The following is a 20065-nucleotide window of genomic DNA, read 5'->3' as shown; positions in this document are numbered from 1 at the left end:
GTCAGCATTTCACTCCTTATCATTGCTGAGTGGTATTCCATTATATGCGTGTACCTCAATTTATTCCTCCACTCACCTGCTGATATAAATTTGAGCGGGTCCTACTTTGAGGCTATTAAAAATAAAGCAGATTTGAACATTTGTCTACAAGATTTCATGTGGACCCATGCTTTCATTTCTTTTGGGAAAGGATATAGAAATGGAATGGCTATATTGTAGAGTATTTGTTAACCTTAAAAAGAAAAAACTATCAAAGTGTTTTCCAAAGTGGTTTTAAAATTTTATACTGCTACCAGCAAAATGTGGAGGACTTTTTTAGGTTTAACCGTTCTAATGTGCATAGAGTGGTACCTCATTGTGACTTTTCTTTCATATTTCTCTAATGATTAATGACATTGGGTGTGTATTCTGTGCTTACTTTTCACAGCCTTATTCTTTGGCAAAATGTCTATTAAATATTTTTCTCATTTTTCAACTCAGATATTTGTGTTTTTATTATAATGCATCAGGAGTTCTTTGTGTATTCTACATATAAGTCCTTCATCAGATTTCTGATTTTCAAATATTTTTTGACAGTTTATGTCTTACCCTTTACATTTTCTGAAAAGCATTTTACAAATAGCAAAGTTCCTGATCTTGATAATGTCTGATTTATTATTTTCTTCTTTATCAGTTGGGCTTTGGTGTGATATCTAGGAAATGTCAAAGTCACAAAGATTTTCTTATAAAAGTTTTATAGTTTTGGCTTTTACAATAAAGTCCATGATTCATATTCTTTTTGGCTATGCTGGGGATCGAACATTTCAAGTTTTTAATCTGTGGTTTGAAGCATGGATTGATATTATTTTATATGTAGATATCTAATTGATCAAGCATCATTTCTTAAAATGAGCATTAATTTGTGGTTGAATTTTGTTGAAATCCAATTGATCATTATGTATGGGTCTTTTCTACATTCTTCAATCTATGGATTAGGTTGATTTGTCTGTTTCTATGCTAATACTACACTGAATAATATGGCTTTATTTTTTTCTTTTTAAAAGGGTTATTTATCTAATTTTTGTTTATTTGAAACAGGGTATTACTATATGTAGGCTACGCTGGTGTTGAACTCGTGATCTTCCTACCTCTGCCTCCTGAGTTTTGGAATTACAGGTATAAACCATCATGGTTAGCTTTTATTTTTCTGATTGACAGAGAAAGTGTACATATTTATGGGGTGAATACTACAGCTTTGTTGTTGAAATCAGAATTAGTTCTTAGCTTTATAATAATTGAAAGAGAACAGAAATAAAATAGCATCAATGATCCAACTCTGTTCTTCCTTTCAAAGTTGTTTTTCTTATTTTGGCTTTTGGCATTTTCAAATGAGTTTAGAATCTGCTTGTCAGATTCTGCAGGGGAGCCTACTGAATCTGGGGAGAGCTGGCATCTTAATAATTCTGAATTTTCAGTTTACTTGCACGACTTTTTTTTCCTAGCATCATGGAAATTTTATCTGGAAGTGAATTTTAAACTATCGATACAAATGCCAAAATGCTACACAAAACATCCACAAGAACTTCTGTTTTGAATTGTTCACAAACATTTCCTACATAATCCAACATACAACAGAGAAATGGTACATCTTTTTCCTTCAATTTGCATAGAATGGAAAACAAGTATATATATATAAATTTTTTTTTTAACAAAGTTTTACTAGGTTGACAGTTTAAATCTATAAGCAAGAAATTATCTAATAAAAATAACCAGAATTTATTCAGCATCAGCCACTTCCATAACCAGATGTTAAATCTGACCAATAAAATTGCAGCCAATATGACTTCTGGCAAATATTTATATTGTTACTTGTAATATCGCTCCCTACCTTGGTTCTTTACAACTAACATAGAAAACTGTTGAAAAGTAGGGCAAGAATTCACTTGCATGACTATTATATGTGCAGGTTTCTCAACTTATTTCGGTTTCTTTTCATTTTCTCAGTAATATTTAGCAGATTTCAGTGTGAGTTTTGTACTCTTTCATTAAATTTGTCCCCATGTAGTTCATATTTCCCCCAAAAGTTTTATATTTGGGGGAGGGGTTTGCACTTAGGACTTTGTACTCACTTAATAGAATTGCACCTTATGCTGGTTTTGAAAGTTCAATTTCCCACATTTTAATTTTTTTAATATATAGAATTTGAATTGATTTCAGTATATTGACTGTGCATTTTATAAGCTAGCTAAAGTCAGTTGACCTGGAGGAAAGAGTATCACAACATTCTCATGAGACATTTTCCTTCCTGTAAGGACCACTGACATAAATACAGTCCTATTAGATGGCCTCCTTAGAGTGTCACAGTTATGACAGAAGAAGTTTGAAAAAGACTTGCTTTGTGAACTTAGTGCTACAGTGACATTTTATTAGAAATAAATTCTAAATCTTACAGGAATTAAAAACTAGGGAATGTGGGGACAAAGTCGTGGCTAGTTGAACCATTATCTCTTCATAGCGGATGGATTCTTTGGACTTGTCAGTACAGTCTGACCTGGCCAGAGCTGGCTTTTCTTTCAGTAGAAGATGTCATTGACTGCTGTTTGTCAGCTTTTTTCATATCCTTAAGTGAAGAAGGTACAGCTTATCACTGGAATGGTGCTTTAAAATCTTAAAGGAATTTTATTTAGTGTCCCTTTAAGACTGCTACTGTTTTGCTATTGAAAGTGACATATTCTTATGTAGTTCTTGCTGAGTAGTTTTTAGACTTGATAGAATGTTGCTGAATCTAATTCACACTAAGAGGTTACTGACTTACAGTAGCTTGTTGGGCCTTCTTTTTCTTAAGGAATGCATCATTACCTGGACAAAACAATGCCTCAGTCCAGAACAATTACATCACTGACAGGGACAGATCTTAGTAAAAGAGAAGCTTTTTGAGACAAACAAAACACTTTCTTGTCCCTTCTCCTTAGTCCATTCTAGAGCTTTTCAGTTTCTGATGTATAACTAGGCCTTCACATGTAAGGCTGGTCCTGGGCTTGAGAGAGATCTCAGGAGACAATGCTTTTTAGGTTGCTGGTGTAGCTCATTCCAAACTGATCATAATGCAAGACTGAGGGACTGAGCTACAAGAATAAGAATGTGTAAAGAAATCAAACTAGCCTTAAACACATTGGTTAAGTTACAGGGTAGAATGAAGTTCTATACCAGATTGCTCCATGTGTAGTTTTTTTTTTTCCTGTAACTCAGAGAAGTGAGACCAATTTTAGTGAACTAAGCTACCCACTCTCTGTTCATCCGAATGTGACATGAGTAGATTTTGTGACTTCCCACAAGAGATGGGAGGAGAGCAAGAGGGAAATGAGGAGCCTCGTTAGGACAACAGCAGCACAGAATAGGGTGAGAGATGAGGTGGAAAGATGTGGGTGGATTCAGGTGCAGGAGAAGAGTGTGCACATGGAAGACTTTCCAGGGACACTGATTCTCTGACAAGCTTAGCAACTGTTGATCTGTCATAAACAGGCACAGCGAGCTTCAGCCAGTCTGTACTATCAGACTTCTTTAGTCAGATGTTCCTGTATGCTATCTCTTTTCCATAAATTTCTTTACCATGAAAGAAATCTTTTATTTGTCCCCCTTGCGAGGAGTTAATTACTTTGCGTCAAGTTTAAAATAAAACTTTGCTCTCTCCTCAAAATAATTTTTCCTAAGAAGGTGCATTAACAGGTCAGAGATTTTCCCATGGAATCTGCTAGACAAAATAATGAGGATGATAAGTTTTGGGGTTTTTTTGGTGGTACTGGGGTTTGAACTCTGGGCCTTGTGCTTGCTAGGCAGGGGGTCTATCACTTGAGCCACGCCTCCACCTCAGACAGTAAGCTTTGGTATGCAGGTATCTCTTCCTGTTTTTATTTGACTTTCACATAGAATGAGTGTGTCTGCATACTTTCATGCAGTCTAGATAAACAACTATCTGAATCTCCATGTTTTGAACTTTTCTGAAAACTTTGATTAGATAATGCTAATAATAATAATGTAATAACACTTCTTATGCCAACAGTGAATTAACTTATTTAATACTTAAAATAATTAATTGTCTACTATTATATTCCCTATGAGATTAGAGATTAGAAAATTGAAGCATAGAGAATTTTATTTACTTTTGGCAGTACTGGGGTTTGAACTCAGGGCCTTGTGTTTATAAGGATGCATGCTGCCATTTGAGCCATGCCTCTAACTGTTTTTTGCTTTTAAGTTATTTTTTAGATAGAGTCTTGAGCTTTTGCTCCATGACTAGCTGTTATAGACCACCATCCTCTTATCTATGCCTCCCAGGTAGCAGGGAACACAGACTTGTGCCTCTATACCTGGCAAATTGATTGAGAAGGGGTCTTGCTAACTTTTTCCAGACTGGTCTAAAACTGTAATCCTTCTGATCTCTGCCTCCTGAGTAGCTGGGATTACAGGTGTAAGCCACCTTACCCAGACTGCAGAACAGAGAATTTAAATAACTTGGCCCAGGTCCTAAAACTAGTAAGTGGCAGGGTCAACTGGAAGTGACTGCAGCATTTATAAACTTAACTTCTTTGCTGCCCCTCAGGATTCTCTTCGCAGCACTAACCTCATAATTCTTGTGATTGTCACTAATTCTCATAACTTGGTTGTTTTTGACACTAGAGACAACCGTAGCAGAGTTTTAAAGATAAGCACTTGTCTATGTAGTTTCATTGCGTATTAAGATTTGAAATAATGTTAGTTCTGAATGGACATAATTTTAGGTGATTGGAGAAGTCTTTTCAAAATAAGGAGATTGACATTTTTACATATTTGTAACACAAACATATCAGTTTTGTTTTTCCTACGTGTGAATCCCTTTCACTCAAGACCTAATAATAAATTTTTAGCTCAAGTATAATGAGAAAGTAAAGATATGTTACTCCAAAGAAAGATCTGAATGTAATAGTTCCTTAAAAATTCAAGATACGATTAATTTGACGTCAGTTATTTCCTTTTACTAATATTTATATAGATTTGAAAATATTGAACTTAGTTACTTCATAAGTTAACTCTTATGGAATGAAAATCCACAAATTCAGTTGTCAAACAACACCTCACTGATATTTTAAAGGAAACACAAAATATGAACTAATATGAAATAAAATTCAAGTCAGGCTGTTTTTAAATCAGGTTGCATTTTCAAACTTTTGTTTTATTTTCATTACTTCATAAGGTGTGTTCAGAAATACCTCACTTTAATATAACCGAGAAAACCAGGAATTAAAATTTGAAGTTATAAATTTGATGAGGAGACTGAGTCTCATAACTTTCTAAATTTCCCAATTTGTAAAATAATTGATGTTAAAAATATGACTAGAGAATTGAAGAAATAAAATGGACAGAAAAAGGTTGAAATTTTGGTCACAAAAAATCAGATGTGTGCTTTGAACTGTGGAAAGAAGCCTGCCTTCCAGGTTAAGAGAAGAAAACTGGGCTGCAGTGAAGGAAATGACAGAGCTAATCCCTGTCACTTCTATGACTGTCCTGATGAAGAAGTCATGCAAAATCCAGTAGGGTGGATTCCATGGCATGTGGAGACATGGGTCCTGAGGAATGGGAACTGACCACCTGTCTCCAGAATCACCATGCCACCTTTGGTTGCCCCATGTGAGATTTCTAGCCCCTGGTGAGGATGTGGGATGTATACAACATGGACTGTGTGTGTATCTCTTCATTCAGCAGACATTTATTGAGTGCCAACTGTGTTAAGTGCTTTCTACACATGAAATCTCAGCCCTTCTGCCTGACTCCCAAGAACTTCTATGATCGCACCCTTGGTGTCTATCTAACTTTTCTCTGTTATCCACCCAACACTCATCTACAAATATGGAAACTTTGTTTTAGTTGCACGCCAAGCTCCTTTTCACCTCTGTGCTGCTGGCCTACATTCCTGGATTTCTTCTCTGTTTCCCCTTCCTCTCCCACCTTCTAGCCTTCAAGAACTTACCTATGAAGCTCTCTAAGGATAATAATGGTTTCTCTCTTTCTCCATCTTTCTTCCTTCTTATTTCTACTTGTGACATCTCAATGCACATTTTTGCCTTAATAACTAAGCTTTAGGTCTTTAAGTAGGGTGTATGTGATATTTATTTGTGTTCTAACAACAATCACAGTGTGTAGAATTAGACAGCCTTGGATCTACGCACTTCGAAGGCTATTTGTAGTGTGCCTGGCTAACATTAGGCACTATGTACTCTATTAGCGTTTTTTTTTTTTAAGGTGTTGGGGATTGAATTTGGAGCCCTGTGCCTGCTAGGCAAGTGCTTTGCCATTGAGCTACTTCCCACCTTCATGCATTAGTCTTTCATCATATCTGTCACATACTAAATTTCTTCACATGAACTGTAAGTAAACCTTGGTTGCTTTGTGAAATATAAGATTATAATTTGAGATTTCTGTTTTCCAGTGCACTATTATCTTTGGAAAGTTAAGAAGGAAACCTTTCTGACATAAGATTTTATCACAGAAACACTACCTGTGACAGTGCAAGTGAATAATAGAGTCCTCTTTTGGCGATTAGTTTAGCATGTGTTCCTTTTTCCACCACTGTCCTATCCTTTATGGCCACAATCAGATCTGCGCTTTGAACAGTGGAAAGCCGGTGTGCTACCACAATCGTGGTCCGACCTTTGCTTGCCTACAGAACAGGAAACAAGCAATTAGTGCAAGCAACTTCTGTAATAACCAAGAAAAGTTCTTACAACTTTTTTCAATATCAAAGAATCTGATCTTTTAATATAGGAGTTTAAAAGCTGTAGTTGATTAGGAAGGCCAGTAGAAATTAGAATTTTAAAAAGCCTGAAAGTTAGTTTTATTCCTGATCAGTGGTTTTCTAAAACCCTAGTAATTTAGAACTAGAAAGGTACCTAAAGAGTATTTCTGAGCTATCAAATGCTAGAATCAAAAAGTAACTTACTTAAACTGGTTATTTGTTAACGCTAAAGTAGAGACATTCTTTAGCTAGTTGAGTATGGATTCAAGGTAATATATGTCTCAAACGTTTTAATGAGTATGATGAATGTGTTTTAAATCTGTATATACCACGATCATAGGAACATGTCATTACCAGCAGCCAAAGCCATCCCAAGTCCTCCCCCAGTCACCATTACCTCACCCCGGTGAGCGGAGCCATTTCCTTATTTCTATCAGCTCAGATTAGTTCTGATTTTGTTGTATTCTATGTACATGGAATCATGCAGGAAGGACTCTTCTGTGTCTCCATATTTTTGTTCACTGTCATGTTTCTGAGACTCGTTCATTTGGTTGTCTAGAAGGCAGCTCATTTGCACTGCTGCACAGTACCACACCATGGGACTATGCCTCAATCTCCATTCTGCTTCTGATTGGAACTTGGATAGTATTCTGGGTTTAAAAAAAATGACGTACAGATTCTTACACATTTATTTACCGAATGTATATAATTGCGTAGTTGAACACTTTAGAAAGGAGTCACTGAATCAGAGGCTGTGAACAGCCACCTGCTGTTCTAGGTCTGCCAGCTTTCTAAAGTGGTTATTCCAACCTACAAAGCCCAAAAGTGCAGGAGACGCAGGGTTGCACCAGGTTCTCACCAACGGCAGTCACATTAAGAGAAAGAAAGCTATCAAAATTGGAAAACACATTCCATTTTTAATAGATTTTTTTCCTATGGGTAACATGCATACATGTGAAGAAAAAATAGATGCAATTATGAAAAACTGGAAATAGTTACACTGCTCTTTTTTTTGTTATTATTTGTTATTATTTTTATAGCACTTCATTATTTTGAAGAAAGATTTTGACACATTTGGTTTCTATTGAGCGGACCATCGAAAGTATCATCCAAACCAGCACACTTGAATGGGACAAAACTGGAAGACTGGCGCTTTCTCAGGACAGATGGAGATGAAGCTGTGTAATTATAATTTGACACCATTTGAATTTATGCTGAGGGTCTAGAAAGTTAAAGAGTAAACACATATACCACGCAGGACCCAGCTGACAACAGAGATGTGGTTACTACATAGGTTGTGTTCTGCCTGGACTTTAGTTTTTAAACTTAAGGAAGTAGGATTAGGAGTGGAGACACTACAGCTAATCGAAGCTACACTTCTGCACTCAACAGATTTTTACATGAATTTTGGTTTTTAAAGCATACTCATCTGTAAATGTCATACATATGCAAACACATTCACACATTTATGTTCAGACTACATGTACACACATATGTAGACATGCCATGTATGTATGTGTGTATATATGTCTACCTGATATATATATATGTGTATGTGTACATGTGCACATTTTATGTCAACTGAGTCAACTTCTAAAGTTCAGAAGTGAGGCTAGGTCACGTGTCAAGCCAGTCTAAAACCCCAGGGTCACAGGTGACAGTAAACCAGCTCCATAGGTGTGTGGGCTATGTGGTTATGCAGGGACCTGTGCTTAGAAGGGCTCAGACTTTGGTTTGATACTCTGTTGTTTTTGTCTTATAATTCTTTTATTAAAAGGCTCTACATTTTCATCTTGCATTCATTCCACAAACTATGTAGCTAACTCTGACCATTGGTAAAGGTAAAGAGGTTGTCACATGAGTTCACCTTAGTTGGCCTGTCCTATTTGAGGATATTAAGAGAATCTTTAAAAAGCAGGATTAAGTAAATCAAGGCGGGGGGTACCTCCCACGATTTTTTGACTCAGGAGACAGATATCATTAAAGATTTTTAGGAAATAGTTATGAAGAGCTACTGGGAAAGATTATAGGAATGGTTACAGGTTATATTCTACTATTTCAGTAAAAACTCATAATATAGTTAATCTGACATATACAATGATAAATATAACTATATTGTACAGTAATTAAGTACAAATGGTAAACTATCTCATATATAGATTATAGAGTTTGTGACATTCTTAAAGGCAAATCTAATATTCAGCAATTTCTTTATCACATATATTTTCTGGAATAACATTTCCTGGACTTGAATCTTGTTTATAGCTTTGTGTTTTGGGACAAGTAACTTAAACTTCTAAGTCTTAGTTTCTTCATTTCTTAAATAGAGAAAATTATACTGCCAGTATTTTTGAGCTGTTGTGCAGATTAATGTTCTGTGATAAGGTCACTTTAACGTGAGATCTAGTTTCTCAACAAAATTTTAGGTGCAAAATATTGTACTGTTAACCACAGGCAAAAGGCTGTAGAGTAGTCTCTAGAGCTTACTCACCTTGCACACATTTATACTCATGAAGCAGTAATGCCCTGTTTTTCTCTCCTCTCAGCTCCTGGCCACGACCATTCTATTTTCTGCTTCTACAAGTTTTGATACCTCATGTAAGTGGAATCACACAGTATGACTCCATCAATCCTTCTGGGACTTATTTGACTTAGCACATCATCTGGGTTCATCCATGTTTTCCTAGATGGAAAGATTTCATTCTTTTCTAAGGTTGAATGATATTCCATTGTTTTACATGCACTACACTTTTCTTTATCCATTGATGTATTGATGGACTCTTAGTTTGGTTCTGTGTCTTAACTTTTGTGAATAATGCTACAATTAACATGGGAGTGTTATATATTTTTTCTTTTTTTGGTGATACTGTAATTTGAACTCAGGGCCTTACGCTTGCTAGGCAGGTACTCTGCCACTTGAGTTACTCTGCCAGCCCTTTTTTGCGTTGGGTATTTTCAAGATAGGGTCTCCTGAACTATTTTGTCTGGGCTGGCCTTAAAACACGATCCTCCTGATCTCTGCCTCCCAAGTAACTAGGATTATAGCTCATGTATTTCTTTAACTTCTGGAAATCAAGAAGTGGGATTTCTGAATCTTACAATAATTCTGTTTTTATTTCTTCTGGAACTTCCATACTGTTTTCCAAAGAAGCCGTAACATTTTGCATTCCCACCAATACTACAAAAAGTTTCCAACTTTTCATATCCACACTAACATTTGTTTTCTTTTAAATTATTTATTTGTTGCACTGTTGGAGTGGCTCAAGTGGTAGAGCAACTGCCTAGCAAGCGTGAAGCCCTGAGTTCAAACCCCATTACCACCAAAAAACCAAATTATTTATTTATTAAATTTTGCAACAACATCCATTCTTACCATCCTAACAGGTATGAGGAAATACCCAGTTGTGGTTTTGATTTGCATTTCTTTGATAATTAGTAATGACAAAAATATTTTCACAAACTTGTTGGACAAGCAATAAGCAACCTGCTTCTTGTTGGAGAAGCATGTTTTTAAGACTTTTGTCTATTTAAAATTGGGTTAATATTATTATTATTGCTATTCAGTTGTGGGCATTCTTTATATATTTTGGATCCCTGATCAGATGTATGTTTTCCAAATGTGTTATCTTATTACGTAAGTTGTCTTTTCACTTTATTGATTCTTTCCTTTGCTGCAGAAGTTCTTGCTTGTTTTACTTCTACTTGTCTAATTTTGCTTTTGTTGTTGGTGCTTTCGCTATCATAGCCAAGAAATCATGGTCAAGTCAATGCTATGAAGATTTTGCCTTATGTTTTCTTTTACAAGTTATAGTTTCAAGTCTTGCATTTAAATCTTTGTTCTATTTTGAGTTGATTTTTTAAAAATTTTTGATGGTACTGGGGCTTGAACCCAAGGCCTATACCTTGAGCCACTCCACCAGCCCTTTTTTTGTGGAGGGTTTATTTTTTTTTTTTGAGTTAAGGTCTTGCGAACTATGCTTCCAAGTGTGATCCTCCTGACCTCTGTCTCCTGAGTAGCTAGAATTATAGGCACAAGCCGCTGGCATGCAGCTTGAGTTGATTTTTTATATGATGAAAGATAAGAGTACAATTTTCATTCTTTTACATGTGTATATCCAATTTACCCAGCAACATTTGCTGAATAGATTATGCTTTCTTCGTTGTGTATTCTTGGAACCCTTAATGATTATAATAAATGTAAATGGAATAAGAAGTCAGAGAATGTCAGATGAAACACAAAACCAAGACTGAAATATACCACCTATAAGAAATATATTAAAATGTAAAGACATAAATAGATCAAATAGAAGGATGGAAAATGCATACCATTAAGTAAAAGAAAGATGGAATGACTCTACTAGTTAAAGTAAACTAAAGGGCAAGAGATACAATCAGGGTAAATAAATTTATTTGTTAATGATAAAGGGATCAATTCACCCAGAGGATATAACAAGCCTAAAAGCTGATACCTAATAACAGAAGTCTGAAATACATAACATCAAAATGGATATGACTGCAAGGACCAGTGTACAAATGAACTGTAATAATTGGATAATTCCATATTTCTATGTTAGTAATTGACAGAATAAGTAGACAGTAAGAATAAGGAATACTTGAGTAACACTTGATGAAGTAATATATTGATATGTTTAGAACACGCCACCCAAGAACAGTAAAATACACATTACTTTCAAGTGTACATAGAACATTAGCCAAGATAGACCATAATCTCTGTCTTAAAGCAAATGTTAATAAATTTGAAATGATTCATGTTATACAAAGTATATTCTCTAACTAGGCACAGTGACATGTACCTATAATTCCAGCTACTTGAAAAGCTGAGGCAGGAGGATCAGACGTTCAAGGCCAGAGCGGGCAGCATAGTGAGACCCTATTTCAAAAGAAAAAAAAAAAAAAGAAAGAAAGAAAACTAAATCACATTCTCTGAACACACTGGAATTAAAATTTAAATCAATACAGAAAAATGACTAGAAAACCCCCAAATACTTGGAAACCAAATGACCTCAAATTCACCCAAAGAATCAGAAGAACAAGAGCAAGTTAAACTCAGAACAACAGGAAATTACAAAAATCTAAGCAGAAATTAATTAGACACAAAATACAAATCAAAAGAGAAACATCAACATTACAGAGTATAAAGTGTAGAAATAGACCCATGCATATGAGGCAGATGATTTTTTTAAAACAAAAGTATGAAAGAAAATACATTTAGAAAAGATAATGTTTTAACTAAATCATGCTGGACCAACTGGAAAGACATGTATTTAAAAAGAAGGGAAGTTTGAACTGATGCTTTGTCTTTTAGCCCAAACTACTAGAAAGTAAAGATAGGATGGGGCAGGGTAACTTGCGTCACTGTTTCTCAAGATCTGTCAAAGAAAACCTGGTGGATTTTCAACATCTCTTTTGCTACTATTTCTCATAGAAAGTACAATTTTGAAAGAATTTCCTAGTATCTTCTCTCCTACTTCATAGATTTTGTAATGCTAAAAGCCTAATAATTAGGTATTTGACCCAAAAAAGGTCAATGAGAAGAGAGGTCTCTACTTGACACTTGGCTGACATTTTTCAGATTGCTTCACAATTCTGTGCACAGCCATGAATCACCATGTAATTAACTTGGGTCTTGGGATAGAGGGTGCTTTAAAACATCCTTCACAGAACTGCTGGCAAAGATAAGGGCCTGAGGAGACCAGCTATTTTCCTACCCAAGAGCATGGTCCTTGAATGAAGGTGAAGAGGAGAATAATACAAAACCCTGAGTGTTTGAGAGGGCCTGCATTTCAGTCCTCAGTGAATTAGCAGGCCTAACATGCTCTCTGGAGAGCCCTGAAAGCAGAGAGAGCTCTAGTGTCCTGGTGGCAAGTGTGGTGAGGGAAACCTGTGAGAACACAGTGTCCCTCACTGTCTCCTAGGAGATTGCCTCGGTTGGATTGGGGCCCATTGGTGACACACCCGTCCCTGATGTAGTCTTATAGTGTTCAACTTTTTCTTTTTAAGCTGCAAAATCTTTATATCAAAAGAAAGTTCATGTGGAAACTTGATATACTTTAAAAAAATCCACAGAGTGGATTTTGGCTTTGTTTGAATTTTCAGGGGAGTTGGGAGGCAGCCCTGCTAGTCTACCTGATGTCTCCACCTTCTCCCACTCCTTGAGAACTCTTGGAAGGCTTAGTAGCCTACTACTCCAGGAACATGGCATGGAACCTCTCTACTCTTCTACAGTTCCTTCCCCTTTGATATCAGATTTTAAGTGACCATTCCCTATAAGAAGGCCACTACGGTAGGTAAGAGGAAAACACTGGTTTCTGGGTTCTTTTCCTCATTGTGATGTTGAACGCTAACTGGGCTGGTGTTCTGGATCAACAGTGGATCCACACCTCAACACTGCGGGACTGCGGTCAGGCTGCCTCACCTGTGTGAGTGCTTTCTCTTTTGTCAAATGAGATGACAAATAGCAAAGTGTTGAACTTAGAAGCTATATTTAATAAGTTACTCACCTCCTTGACCCCTTCCTTTCAACTTGCAGGAATCTACTCATGGGAACATGTTTACACTTGGGTTAAGACCCTCAGAAAGGAAAACTACCAAAGTGTAGACTCTTGGCTGAACTGAGGATAGGTGCACTAATTACATACATGGAATAATATCTGATTGTCGAATGTTTTCTTTATTGCCTGGAAATCTCTTCATTCTTACTTCCAAATAAGTTAAACAAGTTAATAATAGGAGATAGCAAAGTTACTTATTGGCATTTAACACCCTTTCCTTCATTTAACTTTATTAAAAAGCAAATCACTTAAGCATTTATGGAGAAAATTTACCAAAAAATGAAGTAAATATTAGACAAGAAGAGAAAATGCAGTCATTATCTTCCTTCCAGGAGGAAGTAAGACCTTAGTTAGCCCAGAATGCTAAACAATAACTCGGATATTAGTCTTATCTTAATTGGTAACAACTAAGAAAATTAATTAATCATATCGGCATCTTCCTTACATGTGAGGGGAGGGCGATACATTGGAATAATTTAAGTGTGTAAAAGTCATCAAGATACTTATCCATATTATGGAGAATACTGCTTATTTACTTTTTAAAACCATCAACAGTATTTTTAAAGATTTTTATATGTAAGACTTTGACATGCCTTGATATATAAGACTGACTTAAATACATTTATGAAAGAGAAATCCACCAGGTATATAGAGTAAGACCAAAGCAAACAACTTATGGAAATGAAGGAAGTCCATTATAAGACCCCATGGAACTTCCACTTGGAGAGTGGTTTGAGGTATAGATTTTCCTTCCTAAGAAGAGACTGTACTTTGGAAAGAGGCTAGTTTTATTTATTTTTTTAAATTGTGGAAAAGTGTATATTGGGAGATTTTAACCATTTTTAAGGACAAGGCCTTTCTGAACTTGAGAGGCCAAAATCTTCTCTGTCACTATAAAAAATTATTTTAAAAAACCTATGCTTTTGTACTCAGATTTAGATTGCTATTCTTTTTTGGGGTAAAATATCTGTAACATAAAATTTATAGTTTTAATCATTTTAAGTGCACAACTCTGTGGCACAAGTATGTTTACATAGTGGATGTATTTCTCTGTCTCTGGAATTTCTTTTGGTGGGGTGAGGAGTTAGAGATAAGGTCTTGCTATGTTGCTCAGTGTGGCCTTGAACTTGAGGTCCTTGTGCCTCAGCATCCTTCTGCTGAGATTATAGCCATGCACCACCACACCCAGCTACAGCTCTATTTCTAGATTTTTTTCATTATCCCATGTTGAAACTGTACCCATTAAACAGTAATTCCCAGTTTCCCCCTCCATCCAGCCCTTGGTAGCCAACATTTTCTGCCTCTATTAATTTGACTATTCTAGGTACTTCATATGAGTGACACCATTCAGTATTTATCATTTTGTGTCTGATGTATTTTACTCAGCACAATATCTTCAAGGGTCACCATGCTGTAGCATGTATCAGAATTTTATTCTTTTTTCTAAGACTGATGCTGTGTGTATACATACCACATTTTACTTATTCATCTGTTGATAGAAATTTGGGTTATTTCCATCTTTTAGCTATTCTAAATGATGCTACTATGAGTATTGGTATACTAATATCTTTTTGAGACCTTGCTTTCATTATTCTGGGCATATACTCTGAAGTAGTACCGCTGGGTCATAAGGTAATTCTGCGTTTAATAGAAGAGACTAGTTTTGAAGTCTAATGTGGATTTACCCATAGCAGGTGTGAGATTTTGAAACAATATTGTGCAGAGGTTAGATGAAAAATAGGAGAGTAAGTGCCTCATGCAACTTTTGGGATCCCTATTATCATACATTTGTTCCTCTGTTACATCTGGCCTCCGAGTTTCTAGAAGCCTTAATATTATACAGAAATCTCTTTGTACATTTTTGCTGAAGGACTATCATTTATTTTTCCCTTCCTTAATCAGATTCTCAATGAAACCTTGATTTATCCAAAGGGAGTAGCTCTATCCTAAAAGAAGTTAGTGACTTAGAATTTAACATCATGCCTCACAAATGTGAGCTTGATCTAGGAGGCTTACAAAATGCCCATGATGTTTTTAGCATGAGGCAGTTTGTTTTACCTTTGCTCCCCTAGCCAAATTCCAGCCAAGGAAATCCCCTTGCAGAAATCCCCTTTCTGTTCCCAGCTACCATAGTGTTGCTACAAATAATTAAAAAAAATTTTTAAATTTCCCAATTCCATATCAAAGTACAGAGTAAGACATTTAACTGATACTGACAAGGCACATTAAAATGTGTGTGTGTGTGTCCTAACTTTGTATAACTACTTCTTAGGGCTTAACTTAATAAAATAGCCCAGAGCCTAATGAAATTTTCTTATTGTTCAGTTCTCTAAGTAGTATAAATATAACAAAAGGGATCCCCGAGGAAGACCAAGAGGGTACATCACACCAAGAAAGTACAGCAAGGGCAAAGAAATGTTCAACTGTTTCTTCAAAGGATAAAACTTATGGAATCTCTTCCCTCCTCCTTAGCAAAGGGCTTTTTTAAAGGGTCTTCACTGGTGTGTGTGACTGAAACTCCCTCAATAATAATCATTTCTTAGATTTGTCTACAATTTTTAAAATTTCAAAGAGTTTTCACAGGCTCTATCACCGAATCAATATGGCTTCCCCAAAGGTCTGCATGTGCTCACTGCTGTCTCTCCTGCCGTGGACAGCTTGGACTTCACTGCTTTGGCATGCTAAGTACAAACCTATAGCAGAGGGAGAGCTCATGCCTTGTGGGGTAAACCATCATCCAAGATGATCCTAGATGTTTCTAGATGTTTTTCTTGAATGATTGATGATGCAAGAGTAGCTTGTAATAATTATAAATCAAGAAATACAGATGAGAGCACGTCAGGTCTTGGAACCATCCTGCACCACATTTATCACAATTCCACTCAACAAATATTTCTTGGCTGTCTGTGAAGAGCTAGACATTGCTGGTGGAGTGGGGTGCGGGTGCTGGAGTTAACCAATCAAAACCTCCGGAGAATTTACATTCCAGTTGGGGAAGAGAGACAATAACAAAATAAACACATGGCAGTGTGTTAGCCCAGGAAAAGTGCCATGGAGTGTTTAAAGAGAACCAATGTGCAGGACAGTGGAGAGAAATGAGGTCCCAGCCGGAGCCCAGTTCCACAGATCCTTGTTGTTCACTGCAAGTAATTTGGCTTTTACTTAACATGAAATGAGGAGGGATTAGAGAATTGGAGAAGTGTGACAACACCACATTTACACTTTAATAGCAATGTAAGGCTGCTGTGCACAGAAGAGGCTGAAGGGAATGAGGTCTGAAGTGGGAGTAGCTATTATAATAATCCAAGTCAGGACAAGAGTGATTGTTCCTTCATGCTGGTTTTTTGCAGTCAAAACCCACCACTGCTTTTTAGGAAACTACTATTTTGACTTTTTTTTTTTTAATGGATATTGATCAGTTTCATTGGTTCTAGGACTTTCTATAACTGGAAGATAATGGGGTAATGAGGAAGAGGGATGGGAGGCATATGTGAAGGCCGGGTGTGGAGGGAGGCTAATGCAGCATTCTCCAGGGAAAAAGGATGCATTTCATTATGCCTTTAGTAGCTTGCATAGCATTTGGAGCTATAAAAATCTGCTCACTGATGTGGGTTAGGCTATAGTGTGTCACAGAATCTGGGGACTCTTAAGACAGGTGAGCAGAAATGAGACCCACTGAGGTAGAGAGCTCTCCAAATGTCTGATTCTATAACCACTGTCTGTGGAGGGGCCAAGGAGGACGCACTCATCACCTTGCCTGGACCTGAATTCTCCCCTTTGCTATGAGCCCTTTCCCAGTAAACTGAAGAGTATATAACGAATCCAGTCTGCTATGCGACTTTTTCATCCTACTGCTTCTGTTTTATTCCCACCCCACAAAAGACCAGAAAGCCCTACACAAAGCAGTTTTATATATGTGTGTCATGACAACATTGATTCAATCTCCTCCCCTTTGAAAATCTGAAAAATAATACTTACAGTAAATGAATTTTAGGGGAAATTCTCCCATTATTTTGCCACACAACTGCTATTACAGTCATGTGCCACAACGAAGTTTTGATCAACAAGAGGCCACATATGTGATGATTATAACCAACAGGCTGAAATAGAGATGAAAAATTTCCTATTGCCTGGTGATGTTGTAGCCATCATAATGTCATAGTATAAAAAAAATCACTCATGTGTCCTTGGAGATGCTGGTGTAAGCAAATCTAGTGTAATGCTCGTTGTATAAAGGCATAGCTCTAATAATTATGTACGATACATAATTCTTGATAATGATAATAAATAAGTGATTTGGTATATATTTACCAAACTCTACTTTTTATCATTAGAGTGTACGACTACTAATTATGTATTTAAAAAGTAAGAACAGCCTCAGGCAGGTCTTCTGGAAGTTATCCTATAAGAAGGATCCATATGTGTTACAGCCCCAGTGGGACAAGATTCGGAGGTGGGGAAGAGTGACCATAATGGGCCTGGCCCTGTGCAGGCCTAGATTAATGTATTTTTGTCTAATTTTTTAAACAAAAAGTTTAAAAAGTAAAAATAACATTTTAAAAATAGAACAGAGCTTATTGGAGAAGGATATTAAAAATATTTTTCTATAGCTATAAAATGTTTGTGTTTGAAGATGCATACACTTACAAAAGTATCAAAGTTGAAAAAAAATTGAAGTTTATGAAGTAAAAGAGTTATAATAAGCCAAGGTTAATTTAATCAAAAATTTAGTGTAGCCTAAGTATACAGTGCTTATAAAGTCTACAGTAGTGAAGAGAAATTCCTGGGCCTTCATCATCCACCTTCCATTCACTGATTCACACAGCAAATTCCTGTCCTGTGGCCGGTTCACAGTGAGTGCCCTATTCAGGTGTTCCATTTTTAGCTTTTATGTCATACTTTTATTGTGTGCATATGTTCAGATACCGATTGTGTTACAGTGGACTCATTGTTCAGTATAATAACTTGCTCGGGCAACAGGCTGTGCCAGACAGCCTGGTGTGTAATAGGCCATTTCATCACCACACTGGTGATGTTCCACAGGATGAAATCACCTAAGAGAATGTACCTATCCCCATCACGAAGCATGACTACATTTTCATATGTTTCTGCCATTTTTGTTTACAGGTACACCTGTTTCATGTAATTGGAATAATTACCTATAAACATTTTGCATTCTTCTGTTTTTATGTATGAGTTAAAATGAGTCATTTTAATTAGTAGAAAGGAATATTTATTAGTTTATTATGTTGCCAAGCAACTATTTATTTAAAAACTTTGAACTAGTTTCAATTGCCCAAAGTGATTAAAATATTGGATGGAAAGACAATGGGCACAAAATTTAACCTCCAAACAACCTTATTACATTTTATTTTATTTTATAAAAAATATTTTATTTTATAACAAACACTTATTTCATTTAAAAAAAAAACTTATGTAACTATGCCAGGCACCAGTGGCTTATACCTGTAATCATGGCTCCATGGGAGGGTGAGATAGGGAGGATCATAGTTCCATGCCAACCTGGGCAAAAAAGTTTGTGAGACCCCATCTCAACTGAAAAAGAGCTGAGCACCTGTCATTCCAATTATGACAGGAAGCCTAAAATAGGAGGATTGAGGTCCAGACCATCCTGGGCCAGAAAGCAAGACCCTCGCTCCAAAATCAGAGCAAAACGGGCTTGCTGCATGGCTCAAGTTGTAAAGCACTTACCTAGCAAGTGTGTAGCCCTGAGTTCAAACACCAGTACTACCAAAAGGAAAAAAAAAATACAAAAAACACAAAAAACAACAACAAAAAAACCCCTAAACAAAACTTATATAACTACTTAATAGACAGGTATATTAAGTGTAATCATTTCTTAGGAGTACATGATAGTCCAAAATAACCAAACATCACCATTAGTAAAGAGAATTTATTGAGTATATTCTAGATTGAAAACTGTCCTAGTTACTAAGTAGAAATAAATGAATAAAACGTTAGCCCTGATCCTGTATCTTCTCTACCAAGATGAACCAATTGTCAAAGTTTCCACACAAACAGGAATTTTCATGATACAGATGACAGGTGAGACTCTCATCATGGGAAGGAAATAAGTGTAAAACCTTATACAATCAGATTTATGAGAAAAAAGTAGTGATTCATAGCTTTTTCAAAACAGTGGGCACTGTGGCTGCCAGTATTTCTTTCTGGTCCCATAAAATCAGCATTGAAAGAGAAGCCTGCAATCTTCTTAGCAAGAAACACACTTAATACATTTCCTAGCAAACACAAAGTAGAATGTGCCATCAGCCTTCTGAGGCACCTGACCGCCATGATTTTAAAGAGCATTTGGCCACTGAGAAATATATTCAAGGTTCTTTTCAACTGGCCTGCAGATGCAGAGGAATTTGGTGCAGGACCATGGCTGCACTGAGGCTCTGATCCAAGTGCAGTGGTAAGCAGGAGGTCAGTGCCAGGACTGAGGGGCCAGAACTATTGGAGGAGGGCGGTTCAAGGCCAGTGCTTTTCTACTTGAGGTGGAGCTGTGTTATCATGAATACCCAGAGCATCCCTAAAGAAGAAATGTGGTCAGGGAAGAGAATCCCACTAGTGTCGGTGGGAAAAGCAAATGATGCAATGGTTATAGTTGAGATGGTGGTGTTGCTTTTGCTATGGGCAAGTGGGAAATATGGACTGTTGTATGGATATGTGAGGATTGTCTGCATATCAGCCGTGTGTGTGTGTGTGTGTGTGTGTGTGTGTG

At 36.5% G+C, this 20065-nt stretch overlaps 1 protein-coding gene across 1 annotated transcript in view; it reads right to left on the bottom strand.

Moving 5' to 3' along the window:
• Abcb5 (ATP binding cassette subfamily B member 5) overlaps nucleotides 1–20065 on the bottom strand; it is a 103835-nt gene that overhangs the window by 46010 nt on the left and 37760 nt on the right. Inside the window, 2 exon segments of the mRNA XM_074057934.1 lie at nucleotides 2531–2599; nucleotides 6512–6673. Coding sequence (XP_073914035.1) covers nucleotides 2531–2599; nucleotides 6512–6673 — 231 coding nt within the window.

Source organism: Castor canadensis, chromosome 2, assembly GCF_047511655.1.
Source record: "Castor canadensis chromosome 2, mCasCan1.hap1v2, whole genome shotgun sequence".
In the NCBI taxonomy this organism is placed as follows: Eukaryota; Metazoa; Chordata; class Mammalia; order Rodentia; family Castoridae; genus Castor; species Castor canadensis.
This window is presented reverse-complemented; position numbering and strand designations above follow the sequence as displayed.